The sequence below is a fragment of the Bufo bufo genome, chromosome 3, assembly GCF_905171765.1.
Source record: "Bufo bufo chromosome 3, aBufBuf1.1, whole genome shotgun sequence".
NCBI lineage: Eukaryota > Metazoa > Chordata > Amphibia > Anura > Bufonidae > Bufo > Bufo bufo.
In genome coordinates this window covers 36844940-36862965 of record NC_053391.1, presented here as the reverse complement: position 1 = coordinate 36862965, position 18026 = coordinate 36844940, and the positions used below count along the sequence as shown (strand labels likewise).

The window sequence follows — 18026 nt, the reverse complement described above, 5'->3', positions numbered from 1 at the left end:
GCCCTGGTGGCAAACAGGTCCACGTCGGGCATCCCCCACTTCCTCACCACTAGCCTGAATATTTCTGGGCTTAGGGACCATTCTGTATGATCGATGCTGTGGCGGCTGAGAAAATCCGCTTCCTGATTTAGTATTCCTTTCAGATGAACTGCCGATATAGAGGCCACCTTCTGCTCTGCCCATGCAAAGATTTTTGTTGTCAGTGCTTGGAGGGTTGTTGACCGTGTTCCCCCTTGATAGGAAAGGTAGTCAATGGCCGTAGTGTTGTCTGATAGCACCTTTATGTGATGATGACACAGCATTCTCTCTGCTACCTTCAACGCCTCCCAGACTGCTCTCAGTTCCCTGAAATTTGATGACTGGGATCTGATTGAATTTGGCCAAGTGCCCTGGAATAGATGATCCCCCACCTTTGCGCCCCAGCCGGACAGACTTGCGTCTGTTACTACCTGTACTTGGGGAGTTTTCTGCCAGGGAGTTCCCCGGGATAAGTTTCCGTTGTTTTTCCACCAATTTAGGGACTGCAGTATCCGGGTTGGCGGAACCACTTGATGATCTAGAGAGGATTGGCACCTGTTCCAGACACTCAGGATCCAGGACTGAAGAGGTCTGAAGTGTATTTGACACCAGGGGACTGCCGGAATACAAGATGTTAGCAGACCTAGCATACTCATCGCCTCTCTGATAGAGCAAGATCTTCTTTTCTGAAAGGATCTGACCTTTTGTTGAAGAACCGATATTTTTTCTAGAGGTAGGAATACCGCTTGCTTTCGGGAGTCCAGAATCATGCCCAAGAACCGAACTTCCCTTGAGGGGGTAAGGACGGACTTTTCTTTGTTCACGATCCACCCGAGATTGTCTAGGATGGAGAGAAAGTACCTCGGATTTGAATTGATTTGGCTGAAGTCTTCGCTGATCAGAAGGAAATCGTCCAAATAAGGAATTATCATAAGTCCCTTCCTCCGGACGAAGGTGACCATCTCTACCACTACCTTGGTAAATATTCTCGGGGCTGATGAAATCCCGAAGGGAAGGGCTCTGAACTGGAAGTGATAGATGTTCTCTGATATATCCTGGATTGCAAACCGGAGAAAACTTTGTGAATTGGTGTGAATGGGAATGTGGTAATAAGCGTCTCGAAGGTCTATTGTGCACATGAAGACGTCTTTGCTTAGCAGTGGGATTGTAGATGCCAGGGTTTTCATCCTGAATTTCTGATAACGAATAAACTTGTTTAATGGTTTCAGGTTTATGATAGTCTGAAATGTGCCTTCTTTTTTCTTGATTAGAAATAAAGTTGAATAGTAACCCCTGCCTCTTTCTGGAGGCGGAACTGGTGAGATTACATTCATCTGATGAAGTTTCTGGACTCCTTGCCAAAGGTTTGTTTGGAACCGTGTCAGTGAAAATTTGTTTGGGGGTCTTGAAGACCACTCTATTTGATAGCCTGCGCCGACTACCTTGGAGATCCAGGGATTCTGGGAAATAGATTCCCATGTCCCCAGGAACTTTGAGAGTCTTCCCCCCACTCCAGCGTCATTGCTTATCGGAGGATCTTTGGTGGGAGGAGGATTGGCCTCTTCCTCTTCCCCGTTTTGGATAACTCCAGCGCCCCGATTTCCCTTTCCCCCTGTAGCTTTTCTCTTGATTCGAGGAGGAGCGAAAAGGATACCGACGTCTGAATGGACGATCTTCCGGAAACCCCTTCTTTTTGTCTGCGGCCTTCTCTAGAATTTTATCTAGGACCGGGCCAAACACATATTCTCCAGAAAAGGGTATAGAGCAGAGCTTTAATTTAAATGTCTTGTCACCAGACCAGCACTTCATCCAAAGGGCTCTTCTGGCTGCGTTGGAAAGTGCCGCATCTCTGGCGGAGAATCGGACTGACTCGGCTGAGGCATCCGCCAGGAAGGCCGTGGCGGATTTTAAGAGAGGGAGAGAATTGAGAATTTCCTCCCTAGATGTTTTATCTTTTATATGGGTTTCCAATTCTCCCAACCAAAGATACATGGATCTGGCGACTGAGGTAGCCGCAATATTGGTTTTAATATTAAACATGGACGCCTCCCAGGATTTCCTGAGAAGATTGTCCGCTTTACGATCCATCGAATCCTTAAGTTGGGAGGCATCCTCAAATGGAAGGGATGTCTTTTTGTTCACTTTAGCGACTTGTACATCTATTTAGGGGATCTGATTGAAAATTTTAGACTCCTCAGGATCAAATAGCAATCTATTTTTGAACGAAGCCGAGACTCCTAGCCTAGTCTTTCTGGGTCTGCCCATTCATCAAGGACCATATCTTTAATACTCTCATTAATGGGGAATACACAAGTTTTTTTAACTGTCAAACCCCCAAACATTTCTTCTTGTACAGAATGGGTACGTTGTACCTCCTCCACTCCCATGGTAGACCTGACCGCCCTCAATAGGTCGGACATATCTTCAGTAGAAAAGTAATATCTACGACCATTATCCACTGAGTCCGAATCAGAGACTCTTTCCCCCTCTTCCCATGACCTGACGGAGTGGACACTCTCGTCTGCTATAACTTCTAGGTCAGAAGGGGATGGAGATCTAACCCGCTTTCTCTTAGGTTGCGGCAAATCGGGGGGATTAGTGGACAGGTGGGCCAAAGATGAACGAATCTCTTCCTGAATCATAGATTTCAATTCCTCTTTTAGAGGGTGCTTCATCCCGTACAATATTAGATATACAATGCTTGCACAATTTTTTGGGATAGTTGTCAGGAAGTCTGCCACTACAGGAGACACATTTGAGGGATTTCCTGATCTTCTTTGGGGTTTCTTTAGATACCTAAAAGAAAGGAGAAGGCAGCTATAAGGGAATGGACAACTAGAGAGAGAGAGAGAGAGAGAGCGCGCGAGAGAGATGGGGAGGGGGGGGGGGGGGGGCGTGGGGGAGGCGAGCTTCCCCCAAGCAGAGACAAAACCCACAGTAAAAACTGGTGTTTAAACTCTCTCTCTCTCACTCTACCCCCCCCCCCCCCTCACTCTTCTACAGCAGGAGAGGGGGATCAAGAAGACTCCCTGACCCACTACTTATAATACCCCCGAAGGGGACTCACAGATGGAGGCAGCGTCGGTTCAGCTCTAGGGGACCGCTCTGTCCCAGACATAGTACCGGATACTTCGTCCTCTTCCTGGCAGGTAAGGGTTCCGCAAATAGGGGGACCGATCCTTGGAAGCGTCTCCCTAGAGTTCCGGCCTCAGCTTTAAGCCTGGCTCCACGCTGAACGCCGTCCACGTCACTTCCCGGACGTCGGCCGTGACGTCATAACTATGCGCCTCAGGCGCCGGCGCGCAACCCAGCTGCAGCCTCAGTAGGCCAGGAGGGAGTCTGCGCCGAGGGAACAGGCCCCGGAATTACCGGGACGAGATAGAGCCCCACACCCCCTGCCCAGCGTTAGTACCAGACCGTGGGAGGGCAGGGGGACGCCTGCAGGGTGCCGGCGATTTTTCTAAGGTAACTAAAAAATAAGAAAAAAAGAGACAAGTTTCCTTAGCTTCATCTCCCTGCATACAGGGAGACCTTTCTCTGCCCTGTCCTCTGTAGGGACAGGAAACACTGGTGTTGGTGGTGGGAGGAGGGTATTTAACCTTTCTCTGTTCCTGCCCCTACAGAGGTCAGGGGTCAATCTCCTTGTATGCCGTCGTGATGATGCTATGGAAATAAGAATAACAGGGGTCTGCCTCCTACGACACTAAGCTAAAAACTGAAGGCTCCTGGCTAACACTGATGGGTGATACGTCTGATACGCTTCAATCCCTTAGGGAATATTTTCGCATAAATGAGGGGACTGCATCATCGATAGTTGTTTGGAAAGCGATGAAGGCCTTCCTCAGGGGCTCCCTAATTAAAACAGTCAGTCGGATTAAATCTAAATCTAGAGAGCTCGATCTACAGAAACATAATAATATGAAGCTAGCAGAGGAAGCCTTTGTGCTGAACCCATCTAACCTAACAAGCAATGCTTTAAAGACTAGGCAGGAGGAGCTGAGATGTCACCTCTTGGAGGTAGCGGAGAGGAAACGGCTCTTTTACAAGCAACAGTTTTTTACTGAAGGGGAGAGTGTAGGTCATATGCTCTCGATTATAGCGAAAGCTCAGCAAGGTTCGCAATGTATTACTGGCCTGATAGATTCCAATGGCGTCTTGAGGCGTGATACTGAAAACATCTTAAATATACTGAACAATTTTTATTCCTCTCGGTATACTTCTAAGGTGTCATGTTCAGATGAGGAGATTGACGCCTTTTTGAATACATTGAATCTCCCTAAGCTGTCAAGGGAAGATAGTATGCGGTTAGAGGAGCCGATTGAGTTAGAAGAAATGAGGGCGGCACTGGGTGCGATGGCTAACAACAAGGCGCCAGGTTTAGATGGGCTTCCGGCGGAAGTATATAAGACCTTTGCGGAAGTGCTGCTCCCGGAACTTTTGAGGGTATTCAATTATTCTAGAGAGGGGGGGGTGTTGCCTCCGTCTATGCAGGAGGCGCTCATTGTCGTCATTCCTAAGCCGGACAAGGATCACTCTCTCCCGGACTCATATAGACCGATCTCTTTGCTATCCACTGATGTTAAGTTGCTTGCGAAGGTATTGGCCACGCGTCTGTCTAAAGTGATTTTGTCTATCATACACTCTGATCAGACTGGCTTCATGCCTCAGAAATCTACGTCAATCAATGTAAGAAGGGTGTTTGCCAGTATTCAACTCCCAGCTGAAAATGTTGGAGATAGAGCTATCCTTTCTTTAGACGCGGCCAAGGCCTTTGACAGCATCGAGTGGCGATTCCTGTGGAGAGTTATGGCGCATATGGGATTTGGAGAGGAGTACATATCCTGGGTCCGAGTGTTGTATTCTAGTCCCAAAGCATGTATTAGGGCGAATGGTGGGGTGTCCCCCAAGTTCTGTCTGGGCCGGGGTACTAGACAGGGGTGCCCGTTGTCGCCTCTGTTATTTGCAGTTGCGATTGAGCCGTTGGCTGCAGCGATTCGCAGGTCGTTAGACATTCGGGGGTTCCAATATGGAGCAGTTAACAATAAAGTGGCGATGTATGCGGACGATACTTTGCTTTTGCTAGGGGACACTGGTCCATCCCTGGCAGCGGCTATGACAATTATTGATCGCTTCGGTGCCTTGTCGGGTTTGACTATAAATTGGGGTAAATCGGCAATTATGCTGCTTGATGGACAAGTGCAGTCGCAGACAGTGCGAGAAAGAAATATCCCATGCGTAGCAACCTTTAAGTACTTGGGTATTCATGTATCCCCTAGAATTCGGGACTTTGAGCGCCTTAACTTTGACCCGCTGGTTATTAAATTTAGGAATAAAGTCAAGGCATGGTGTAAACTGTACCTGTCGGTGGCGGGAAGAGCGAATCTTATTAAAATGGTGTTGATGCCCAGCTACTCTATGTCTTACACAATTCCCCGGTCTGGCTGTCGCAGTCTAAATTTGATCAGATTAATGCTACCTTCAGGGAGCTCATATGGCGCAAGGGGCAACAGAGAATTAAACTTGAAACGTTGCAATATCCTAAAACAGAAGGGGGCCTTGCAGTGCCGAACCCCTGGGTGTACTTCCTGGCTGCACAATGCCAAGACTTTAAAGGGTGGATGGACCCGGAGCCGAGTGAGGTGACATGTCAGCTGTTTGCTCATTGATTGTCGTCTAGTGACCTAATGTTGCTCCTGGAGAGGGGGGGGGCCGGGAAAAGTGGTCCGATGGGGGATCTGGGATACTTGATGCAGTCCGCATGGAACAGGGTTAAGCAGCTAAGAGGTGTTGTCGGCAATACGGAATACACTCCACTGTGGGACAATCCCGTGCTGCCGGAGTTTCTCTCTTTGTCTGATTTTGGAGCATGGAAAAGGAAGGGTATCATGAGATTAGGCCACCTTCTGGAAGATAAAAATTTCATGTCCTTCGCCAGGCTGCAAGAAGTATATGAGTTGCCTAGGACCCACTTTTATAAGTACCTTCAGGTGAGACACGCATACAACTCCACATTTAGGGGTCCGACTGTGGTGGCAGGGAGGGATATCGCATTGCACCAGATTCTGTCCAAAGGGGCGAAGAGAGGTATGATCTCCTGTATATACAAGCTGCTGCTCGATATGTTTTTACTATTACATCCGCTGGCGGCTAGGGGTAAGTGGGAAAAAGATGTAGGCGAACAGATGACCAATGGTCTGACATACTGGAGGCGATACCTCTCTCTTCCTTGAGTGAAGGACGTAAACTCTCGCAACTGTTTATAGTCCACAGGGTCCACAAGACACCGTTTTTTTTGTTCCGCATAGGTTTTAGACCTTTCGGCTGAATGTCCAAGGTGCTCTGTAGAATCTGCGGACTTGATGCACATGATGTGGAAGTGCGAGAAGCTAGGGAGATACTGGGAAATGGCTATACAGGACGCATATGAGGTACGGATACCGCCTGACCCTAGAGTGTGTGTGTTGGGTTATGTCTCTGAACTGGCCACTAGTCAGGTACATAAAACAGCAATAGGTAGAGTGTTATATGTTGCTAGAAAGTTAATTGCCTTACATTGGATACAGACAGCGCCGCCAATCCTAGGCGAATTCTTAGGTACAGTTGATACGATGTTAAGTTATGAGCGAGTGGTGTACCAGAAGCGTGGATGCCCATCAGAATTTGAGAAACTATGGGAACCATGGTTGTCGTTTCGACGTCTGAATAGAAATGTTTAATATTGTTTCTTTGCAACTTTTGTGCTAAAGTGGGGTGGGTGGAAATTTGAGTGCTAATTACGGTTTGGTAACCTGTCTGCTGTCAGCCTTATGAAAGCTATGTCTGTGTATCATATCTGCTTATGATCTGTACAAACAGTGTATTTACATTGTAAATGCTCAATAAAAAAAGATGTGATTCAAAAAAAAACAAAACTGAAGGCTCTCTCCTGGCCGGAGGGGGTATAGCTGGCGGGGGAGGAGCTAACAGTTTTCAGCCTAGTGGCAGCAAGCAGCTATACCCATGGTCTGTGTCCCCCAATAATATAAGCGAGAAAGCCTTACTAAATGACTTTAAAGGGGTTGTTTGGGATTTTAATACTGACGACCTATCGTCAGGATGGAGAAGCCTTTAATATCTGATCGGCAGCGGTCTGGCACATAAACTTAGCTGTTTCAGAGTAGCTCCAGCACTACACAGCTCCCCCCACCTTGTAGTGGACGAAGCTGGTTACTGCAGTACTGCTCCCACTGAAGTGAATGGGGGCAGTGCTGTAGTTACAAGCTCCATCCATTACATAACAGATGGAGTTGTGCGATTCTGGTGCAGACTCCGGGCGCCAGCGTTCCGTACTATCAAACATCTGACAAGTGGGGGTGCCAGACCCTCACAGATCAGATCATGCTGGCCGTCACCATTTAAAACCCCTTTAAACATTTTTAACACGCAAAATTTTTCTAGTGTTTTTTAAGTCCATGGGGTGAAAAATGCCAGAAAAAAAGTGCCATACCTGCATGCAATGGCTGGAAAGCCCATTTTCTGGGGCACTGAAAACCGTATCTTTTCACTCTTTGTTCACATTTTGCATTTGGCTAAAAAAGGCAAAAATAAAGATTCTCTTACAGGAAACTGCTCCAGGTCCACCGGCTCCCTGAAGGGCTCAGAGTCTTCACAGTCTATTATGAAGTCCACCAGGTCCATGCAGCGACTCTTCCAGGAATTAGCGTGGTTCTCTCCCTATTGTGATAAACAGAAGTTCTATATGGTAACAAAATGAAGTCCTGTGTATTAGGATAATCGTACACATTAGATGGCTGCAGTGCAGAAAACCGTCATCAGTGCCAACCCCATACATACGCATGCCGAGCTCAGCAAAATGTGTGTTTTAACAGGGAGGGTTGCAGAAACTGCTGACAGGCAGCTTATCCCCCCCGAGAACAGCCCAATCTCCTCTACTCCGACCATTTGCCTCATGACCGATCCGGACGAAAATTGGTGGGTTCAGCCAACATACATTTAATATGTACGGCCATCTTTAGCCAACATAGAGAAAATGTACAGGCTTTTAAATGTTTTGTTTGTACTTTTTTAATCCACTTTGTTATTTAGCTGTTAAATGTGCTAATTTACCAAGCATCCAGCATCCTAATGTACTCAGGTATTATCTAACAAATCTTAAAGGGCTTGGGCAGTTGATGACTTATCTTCAGGATAGGTCATCAATATCAGAACGGTGGAGGTCTGACACCCAGCACCCCCGGCTGATAAGCTGTTTGAACAGGAGGTGTTGCTCCATGCGAGCGCTACTTCCTCTTCATTACACTACGTGTCGTCTGCCTTGTAGCAGTGGCATATTGTAATTACAAGTACTTGCTCCATTCATGTGACTGGAGCGACTACCTCTCATTACAATGCATTTCCGAGAAGATGGGCAGTGTAATGAAAAGGAAGCGGCACTGGCATGGAGCGCCTCTCCTCCTCCTCCTCTACAAACCGCTAATACGCGGGGTTGCTGGATGCCGGAACCTGGCGATCCGATAGGTCATCCATATAAAACTCCTGCACAACCTGTTTAAGACAGGCATTCCACAACTCAGCAGGACTTCCCAAGAAGAGGAATGCAACTGAATAGCTTTAATGACCGTTCTGAAGCAGTGGAATGGATTCCAAGCAGAACAAACAAAAACAAACAACTATTTGCGAGATTGAAGAACACAACTAAATTTGGTCAAAAGTGACATCACTCAAGTTCTGAAATGAGGTTTCAGGTGGATTCAAAGGCTATACCTGGCCATCACACGTCTCCTCTCCTTCAGTAGTAGTGCACACGTCTGTAATGCTGGAACAGCTGCTGTCCCTGGGAGAGAAAGACACAAAAAAAATAATACTTTTATGTGGAAAGCTACACAGTGTCAGGGTATGTTCACACTTAGCGGATACACATTGTATATTCCTGTCCGGATTTGCAGACGGAAAATCCACAGTGCATTTCAGAGCCAACAAACTGGAAGACCAAATATTAGAAATCTCACCCACATGCTGGATTTTTTAAATCCGCAGCATGTCAATTGTTTCTGAGGATATCCACAATGGATTGCACCCACGGAAATCCACAATAATTCTGCCGAAAAACCTGCAACAGATTTTTTTATGTCCCATGCGGAACGCAACCTTACGGCTGATTCACACGCGACTGATCTGCCTAGGAAACGCAGCCCGTTTGTCAGCTGCATCTCCCAGACCAAACATGGCTCCCCTGACCTGACTGGTAGTGATTTAGGATGCAGTCAGTTGCTGTCTGATCGCTGGTCTATTGTACTGTACCCACGGGATAATAGGAGGACAGTACAATAGACCCACAATCAGACAGCAACTGACTGCATCCTAAATCACTATGACGCAGTCAGTCCGGTCAGGGGAGACACGGCCAACACATAGGCTATGTTTCCCAGACTGACCACAGTGGTGTGAATCAGCCAATAAGGCAGGGATGGACAACCTGAGGCTCTCCAGCTGTGGCAAAACTATAATTCCCAGCATGCCCAGACTGCCTACGGCAGGGCATGGTGGGAGTTGTAGTTTTACAACAGCTGGAGAGCCGCGGGTTGCCCATGCCTGCAATAAGGCGAGGACAAATGTTGCAATTTGTTGCTGACTTTCCCTGCCACATGTGGATTTTAATTAAAGGTGTTGTTCCATCCCGCAGTTTCCATGGCGAGAAGAGACTAAGCACTGACCTCAGATGGCCGGGCTTACGGAAAATGCCAAGCGGGCCGGTGCACCATCGTTTCTGTAGCTCCTACTGCAGTGAATGGGAGCTTTGCAAATAGTGTAGTACAGCAAGCTAGGCTGTTTCAATAAGGGCTCATTCACACAACCGTATGAATGGTTCCGCAATTTTGCGGAATGGGTGCGGACCCATTCATTTCAATGGGGCCGCAAAAGACGCAGACAGCATACTGTGTGCTGTCCGCATCTACTGCTCTGTTCTGTGGCCCCGCAAAAAATAGAGAGCATGTCCTATTCTTGTCCACGATCGCAGACAGGAATAGGCATTTCTAGAATGGGCTGCCCGATCAGCAAATTGCAATTCTTCTTTTGTGAATCCGCACTTTGTGGACCCCAAAACATGACGCAGTCATGTGAATGAGCCCTAACTCTGGAGTTACGTAAGCCAGCATAGCTTCTTTGGCTATGCTGTTTCGTAGCTCCAATTCACTGCAGTAGGAGCCACAGAAACAGCAACGCACCAACTTAGGCTACTTTCACACATCGCGTTTGGTGTGGATCCATCATGGATCTGTACAGACGGATCCACACTGATAATACAACCTTCTGCATCCGTTCAGAACGGATCCGGATGTATCATCTTTAACATAGCCAAGACGGATCCGTAATGAACTCCACTGAAAGTCAATGGGGACGGACCAGTTTTCTATTGTGTCAGAGTTAAACGGATCCGTCCCCATTAACTTGCATTGTGGGTCATGACGGATCGGTCTTGCTCCGCATCCCATGATGGAAAGAAAACAGCAGGTTGCTGCGTTTTGCTCTCCGGTATGGGAATGCAACCAAACAGCACGGAATGCATTTTGGAGCATTCAGTTCTGTTCAGTAAAGGTTTGTCCCGATTGACAATGAATGGGGACAAAACGGAAGCTTTTTTTCCGCTATTGAGACCCTATGACGGATCTCAATACCGGAAAATATTAACGCTAGTGTGAAAGTAGCCCAACTCTGCAGTTTCCATAAGCCCGGCCATCTGGGGCAAGAGCTTAGTCTCATCTCGCTGTGGAAAGCATTAAACAGGACAACCCCCTTTAAAGGGGTTGTTTGGGTTCAGAGCTGAACCCGGACATACCCATAATTTCACACACTAATTCGCGCAGGGCACGGGCTCTTTTGTTTACAATAACACACTGCCGGGCGGAAGCTTAAGCCCGGCAGTGTGTTTGGTGACGTCTTCGGCTCTGATGGCCGGACTTTAGCGCTGCCCTAGCCATTTTACAGGCTAGGGCAGCACTAAAGCCCGCCCATCAGTGCCGGCGACGGCAGCCCCATAGAGACCCCGGTACGTGACCAGAACTCTGGAAAATGACTTTGCCCTGTGCGATTTAGCGCAGGGCAAAGGAGAGCAACGGAGCATGAACTGCTCCGATGCTCAAGTCAGGGGGGCCGGAGGGGTAAAAATGGAGGTATGTCCGGGTTCAGCTCTGAACCCGGACAACCCCTTTAATACATTTTGGCATATTTCCAGATTTCACTGCTAGGACAACTTTCTACACTTTCGACAAGCACAGTAAAACCTTAATTTCTACGATAAAAAAAATAAAAACACATACTATTCACGCATAGCTATATACCGTACTTTCTGAAAGAAAACACACAAAAAAACACCACCCAGCAGTTTACAAACATTGGCAGCTTCAAATAATTTCTTAAAAAAAGAAAAAAAAAAAAAGAAAAATGTAAAAATCCAGAAAACCCCCTATATATAAAAAGTTCAATAGGTGCAGAGTTCACACGTCACTAATGTGATATCCTACATGTTACAGATCATCACATTCACCAGAACTAAACATCTCAGATATACAGATGAGATACGGATGAGCTGAAAAATGTCCCGATTAGGTGCAGGTGATTAGAGCTCATATTCTCACGGTTTAATAGTAGAGAAAAAGAAATAATAGGACAACACATATTTTCTCTGACCTATAAAAGGGTCCATTCACACGTCCGCAAATGGGTTCGCATCCGTTCCACAATATCGGGAACAGGTGCTGACCCATTAATTCTCTATGGGGTCGGAAGAGATGCGAAGAGCACACTATGTGCTCTCCGCATCCGCATTTCTGAAGCATGGCCCCGCAAAAAAAATAGAACATGTCCTATTCTTGTCCGCAATTGTGGACAAGAATAGGCAGTTCTATGGGGGGGTGCTGGCCGGGTGCACTACGGACGTGTGAATGGACCCTAAGAGGGAGGGGTGATGACATGCAGTTCCTATGATCTCCCTGATGTAACTTGTAGCTTCCCCTGTCCCCTGTATAGACACAGAAGCAGGAGGTAAAAGTTTCATAGAGAAATACTCCCCTACATCAAATTAATGCCTCACCCAGAAAAACTACTTGGGTTTTTAAAGAGTTATCATATAGCACTATGATATGCAATCAGAGGGGGTCTGACTTATGGGACCCACCCCCACTCCTGAGCATGAAGGGGTGCTGATTCAGCACTGTGGCAGGTTTACATTTCTCCCTACACAGCAGCGCCCCCGGTCACCTGGCCGTGTAGGGGATTGCAGCCGGCCTTATTACTATGAATGGAGTTGTGCTGGAGTTTCCTGCACAGCTAGAAGTGCTGAGGGAGCTTGTGTAAAGTGTGTAAACCTGAAGACTAATTATCACTAAGCAGTCCATGTGTCCTTCTTACATTATAAATCTTAAAAGCACGTCTGTGATTTTCTTTGCAGACTTTGTGATGTTGCTGCCTGGTTCATTGAACGTCCTAGCATTATGCTCAATGTATCTGATTTCCCAGATCAGTGCAGAAAGCCTCCTGTGAATGAGAAACACAAATGTGAACAATCAGAAAATTCACTGAGCAGTCAAAGATTTCCTAAATATTACCAGATGTAATGTCAGAAGGAGACGCAGCTTCTTACCTGTAAAAACGGTTCACCAGCCTCATCCGTATAGTGCTGAGGTCAGTGGGATAAGCGATCATCATGCTGTATGATGGATAGATAGTTAAATCTACAGGTGCAGCGAAAGGACCCGCCATGTCTGTCACAAAAGACAAGTGACACAAGTCAGACACTTAAACTTTACGTATGGAGACAGCCTAAAGCCTCATTCACATGTCAGTGTTTCACAGACATGTGCTGTACGAGTTCTCCACGGACAGCACGCGTCCCCATTCATTTTAATGTGTGTATTCAGACATCAGTGTTTTAGCACGGTCCGTGGGTCCGAGTTTTTAGCAGGGATGCACGCTCTATTTTGTCTGTGTTCATGGTTCCATCACATCCATTAAAGTCTATGGGTCAGTGAAAACCACGGATCACTAAAAAATTATTTTTCAGCTGTTCAGTGTCAGTGAAACACGGATGCAACATGGACAGCAAAAAACAGACACACTGACCCAACACAGATCCTTCACTGACAGCTACACGGATGAAACACTGACCACCTGCTCACGGATTTCCGCACGGACACGGATGTGTAAATGAGGCTTAAGGGTTTCTTGAATGGTATATAATAATGATTCACAATTCATTAAAGGGGTTGTCTCATCTCATACTCCTATCTCCAAAATGGGCCCCCGAAGTGAAGAGCACCCCTCCATCCACTGCTGTAGCTCGGTCTGCTATTTTCACAAGTCCCATAGCAGTGAGTGGAGTGCGCACCGCATGCGCGGCCACCTCTCCATTCACCGCTATAGGACTGCCGTAAATCGTCGAGCCGGCGCTCTGTTATTTTTGGAACTCCCATACTGGTGAACGGAGGGTGGAGGCGCATGCACAAGATGCTCTTCTTCACTTCTAGGGCCCATTCTGGAAAATAGGAGTGGGTCCCGCACCTATTAATGCCTGAGATGAGAAAACCCCTTTAATAATAAAGCCATTAGTGTGTCATCAGTACTCCTTACACCCCCACCTATGAGCAGGGCAAAAGGGACATTTGCTTGAATGGGGATGAACAGTACAGGCACAGTGGAGGTTTTGCTCTGCCTGGAAAAACACAGAAGAGGCCAATTACCTCAAATAAGCTCCTTACTAATCCCCCATGGCATACGGGTGACAATCCAACTAATATGTAATACGTATTTCACATATATACCTCCATTTAGCTTCTCACCTCGATTAAGGAGCTGATCGATGCCACAAATAATTCGCTCACATTCACTGTCCTGGTTCCCTCTTCCCCATTCTCCTTCCTGGGGGGAATACAACAAAGTATCCCGCTCTTCTTCAGTTATGGAGATGCTGGATCCCGGTTCCTCAGGTGGAATGACTAATCGGAGATGGGAAAAAAAATAACAACAGGCAATGAAATACGACAAAGGTTTTTTACCAATGGGCTCAGCCGATAACAAGATCTGCAAAACATTGGAAAAGATACAATTCCAGCAAAAAAGTGTTTCAGTCCTAAATGTCCAGACACACTTCAGCAATTGTGCACATGTATTATTTCTTAGTTAACCAAAATCATTTTTGCACCAAATAGGACAGGTTTTTTTCAATATTTTTTAGAGAAGTTTTTAGTAGAGATTTTAGGGCGCGTGAACAACCAGCCACTAATTTAAAACAATTTATGTTCTAGAAATCTGAGACTCGGCCTCAGATTTCTGCTGCAGATCCACACGTCTGGGGCTGAAACGATTACTCGATTGAATCGAGTAATTAGACACAAAGAAATCCTCGATGGAAATTTTTTGCATCGAGGATTTGTTTGCGTCATGTGACCACGGAGCACGAGTGAAGCGCTTGCCATTACTTACCGCTCCGTGGTCACCCACCAGCCCGCACTTTCTTTCTGACACATCGTCCGGTCATAGTGCACATAAGCGCGCACCATGACCCGACACTATGTGACATCAGGATGAGAGTGCAGCGTGCAGAGGAGAAGATGGAGGACCTGTGCGCCCCCACAGGAATGGTAAGTACTGTCGCTGGGGACATGGCTAGGAGGGGGAGATGGTGGCACTGGGGGGTAAGCTGCTGGTACGGGGGGGGCAAGCTGCTGGCACGGGGGGGGAGCCGATGGCATGGGGGATAGTGGAGCTAATGGCACTGGGGGGAACGAAGGGTGTTGGGGACTGATGGCAGGGGGTCTGATGAGTTTTTATAAAGGAAAACAGTCTATTAATTCATTTTTTTCTTATTAGATTACTCGATTAATCGTAAAAAATAATCAATGGAATACTCAATTTATAAAATAATCGGTTACTGTAGCCCTACACCCATGGCTACCTTTTCTCGCTTCATATACAGAGACTGCCCCAATAACTGACCCATCGACTTTTCTGTACAATGATAAAACAGCGGGGGCAAAAGTACTTCGTAACATGAGCGATCTGCACTGAAAGTCAGCAGTCCGAACATGCCAATTAAGGTAAAGGTATAAAGGCTTAAAGGCTTAAAAAAAAAAAAAAAAATCAGTTTATAGTTTTATTTTCTAATTTTCAAGTTAACACTGAAATGTATTATTTTTTTTGCTAGGTGGGTGTTCCAGTGGTTGGACCCCCAATGATCAGATACTTAACTATCCTGGGTGGACAACCCCTTTCTTTAAGAATCTCTTCCTAAGGGGCTCATGCAGCCGGCCTGTGTGTGCATTGGGGACCTCAATGCACGGGAAACATCTGTGCGGTTTCCACAGACGGATCCAGACCCATTCAACATGAATAGGTCCGTGAACGTCCACACCGCAAAAAAAACCCCAAAAAAACAACAAGTTAAAAAAAAATTGCGGTGCAGAAAGAAACTCTGTAGTGCTTCCGTGCCTCCTTTCGGCACTCCACCTCCCAGACTGCAGACCCATTCAAGTGAATGGGTCCGCATTTGTGATGCAGTGCACAAGGGGCCGGGGCCAGTATATTGCTGACCCGCTGGCCACAATACAAGCTCGGACGTCTGCATGAGCCCTACAGAAAGAAAAGGACAAAAATTCCTACTGATGGGAATCACGCTGTCATTCTGCTTTTCTGGACTCATAACTGGCAAACCTACCTAGCTTTGCAGAGATACTGGAAAAGGGTCCACTGTAGACAAGATGGCGAAGCTAGGTGACAACCATGTACAAGACCAAATATAATAAAACAGTAGAAAAATAATGAATTATTGTACAGAAAGGACATACTGTCATCGGGAATGCAATCCATGTCCCAGGGACTTAGTTTTTCATTCTCTCCATTGTCCCACCTGTGAATAGAAGTGTAAAGCATGTTCAGAGAGGAGCTCTGTGCACAGAGAAGTTCTAGCAGAGGACGCGGTATTCTTACTTCACAGTGTAGCACTGGAACAGGCTGTCTGGATTTTCAGCTTGATATGGCTCTTGACCAACAACCATCCCAAACCACCATGCGTCGTCTATAATGGACCGGAACCGGTCACCTAAAGCAGGGATTGAAAGACAACATGTAACTCGCATCAATCACGCAGGCAGATGGTCAAGTCAGACTTCACTGTCCACTATACAACGTGCGAGGACTCATTTTGTATTATTCCTTTTAGTCCCACAATTTCTGCATGTGTAACAGCTTTGTCATCCTCATAACTTTTTGATTTTTCCATCAACATTGCTGTATGACATCTTGTTTTTTGCTGGGCAATTTGCATATTTTTTTTTTTTAAAGCACCATTTGGGGTACATCAAAAGCACTGCAAAAAAGTTTATTTCTTGGGAGGGTGGGATGGGAAAAAAACTGTACTTTTGGAATTTTTGGACTGTGTTTCTACAACATTCATCATGCAGCATAAATGACATTATCTCTATAATAATTGCGATACAATTAGGATGATGACCAATGTACATAGTATTACTTTTACTTTCCGTCACCACAATCTTAGAGCCATAACTGTTATTTTTGTCATCATTTTTATGCTGGATGAATTGTTTGAGGCACATATGATTTATTGGTCACTTTATTTTTTAGGAAGCTGGTCTGTCTAAAAAAAAAAAAAAAAAAAACAACAGCAATTCTGACACTTTTTATGCCATTCACCACAATATTAAATAAATAATAGTTTTGGTTCATGAGGGGTGCATGGAGCTGGGCTCATAAGCTGACCTGCTAAATACACGCCAGGTAAGGGCTTTGTAATTTAGCTAACACCTGCCAGCAATGACTGGGAACGGACATAACTTTGATTCCAGTCATTTAACTTCTCATTTACAGCCGTCAATAGCGACTGCAGCATGAGAGGTTAGAGGGTCCCCCTGATCTCCCATAATACCTATCCCCCCCCCCCTTCCTGCAGTGAAATTATGGAGTTCAGATCAGTTGCTAAGGCAGCCTGGGCAAGGCTTCATAGGAAATATGAAGCATCCCCATAGACTGAAGTAGTATACCTTTGCAGTCTATGGTAAATAAATTAAAAATTATATTTACACATATATATATATATATATATACACACATAATATATATATATATATATATATATATACATATATATATATATATATATACACATATATATATATATATATATATATATATATATATACATACACACACACACACACACACACACACATACATATACACACACACACACACACACACACACACACACATTATGCAACTGCCACAACTGTGGCCGAACAACAATACTGGGTGGGTGCTGTGTCCCCCAATGAAGAGCGAGAAAGAGATTTTACTGATAAGTTATACAAAAATCTCCTTTTCTCGCCCATATTCATTGGGGGACACAGGAACCGTAGGACGTCCAAAAGCAGTCCACGGGGAGAAAAAAAAAAAACACAGACCCATGAAAGCAAGCATCCCTGCAGGCATCTAAGAAACTGCCGCCTGCAAGACCATGCGGCCTAAGCAGGGTCCGCCGATGCATAAGTATGCACCTGGTAAAATTTTGAGAATGTGTGTAAGGAGGACCGGTAGCCGCGTTACACAACTGCGCAGCCGAAGCGTGATGCCTCAGAGCCCAAGAAGCGCCCACCGCTCAGTGGAGCGAGCCGTGACACCTAAGGGCGGAACCCCGTACCGGGTGCGGAATGATACAGCATTTGCAGACCAAATTCATCGTGCAATTGCCACCTTGGAGGCCGCCAATCCCTTGCGTGGACCCTCCGGATGACAAGAAAAAAGGGTTCCTTTTGCCGGAAGGGACCGGAGGCTGCCATAAATGATCAGAGCCCTGACGTCAATGACGTAACTCCTTTCCCTAGGGAGTGAAAGAGAGGGACAGTGAAGGAAGGACAATTTCTACATTGATGTGGAAGACAGAGACCACCTTCGGGAGAAAAATGAATGGGCCGGAGAACCGCCTTATCCTTGAGAAGACC

General features: G+C 46.2%; 1 protein-coding gene across 1 annotated transcript in view; it reads right to left on the bottom strand.

The window, feature by feature from the left end:
* The window catches only part of BRWD1 (bromodomain and WD repeat domain containing 1), a 149604-nt gene that overhangs the window by 27362 nt on the left and 104216 nt on the right, over positions 1–18026 (bottom strand). The window contains exons 28-34 of the mRNA XM_040423088.1: positions 16000–16111; positions 15858–15919; positions 13854–14009; positions 12659–12779; positions 12427–12552; positions 8782–8851; positions 7618–7731 (exon numbers count right to left, since the gene is read on the bottom strand). Of these exons, the coding sequence (XP_040279022.1) occupies positions 7618–7731; positions 8782–8851; positions 12427–12552; positions 12659–12779; positions 13854–14009; positions 15858–15919; positions 16000–16111 (761 nt within the window). The remainder of the gene's footprint in view (positions 1–7617; positions 7732–8781; positions 8852–12426; positions 12553–12658; positions 12780–13853; positions 14010–15857; positions 15920–15999; positions 16112–18026) is intronic.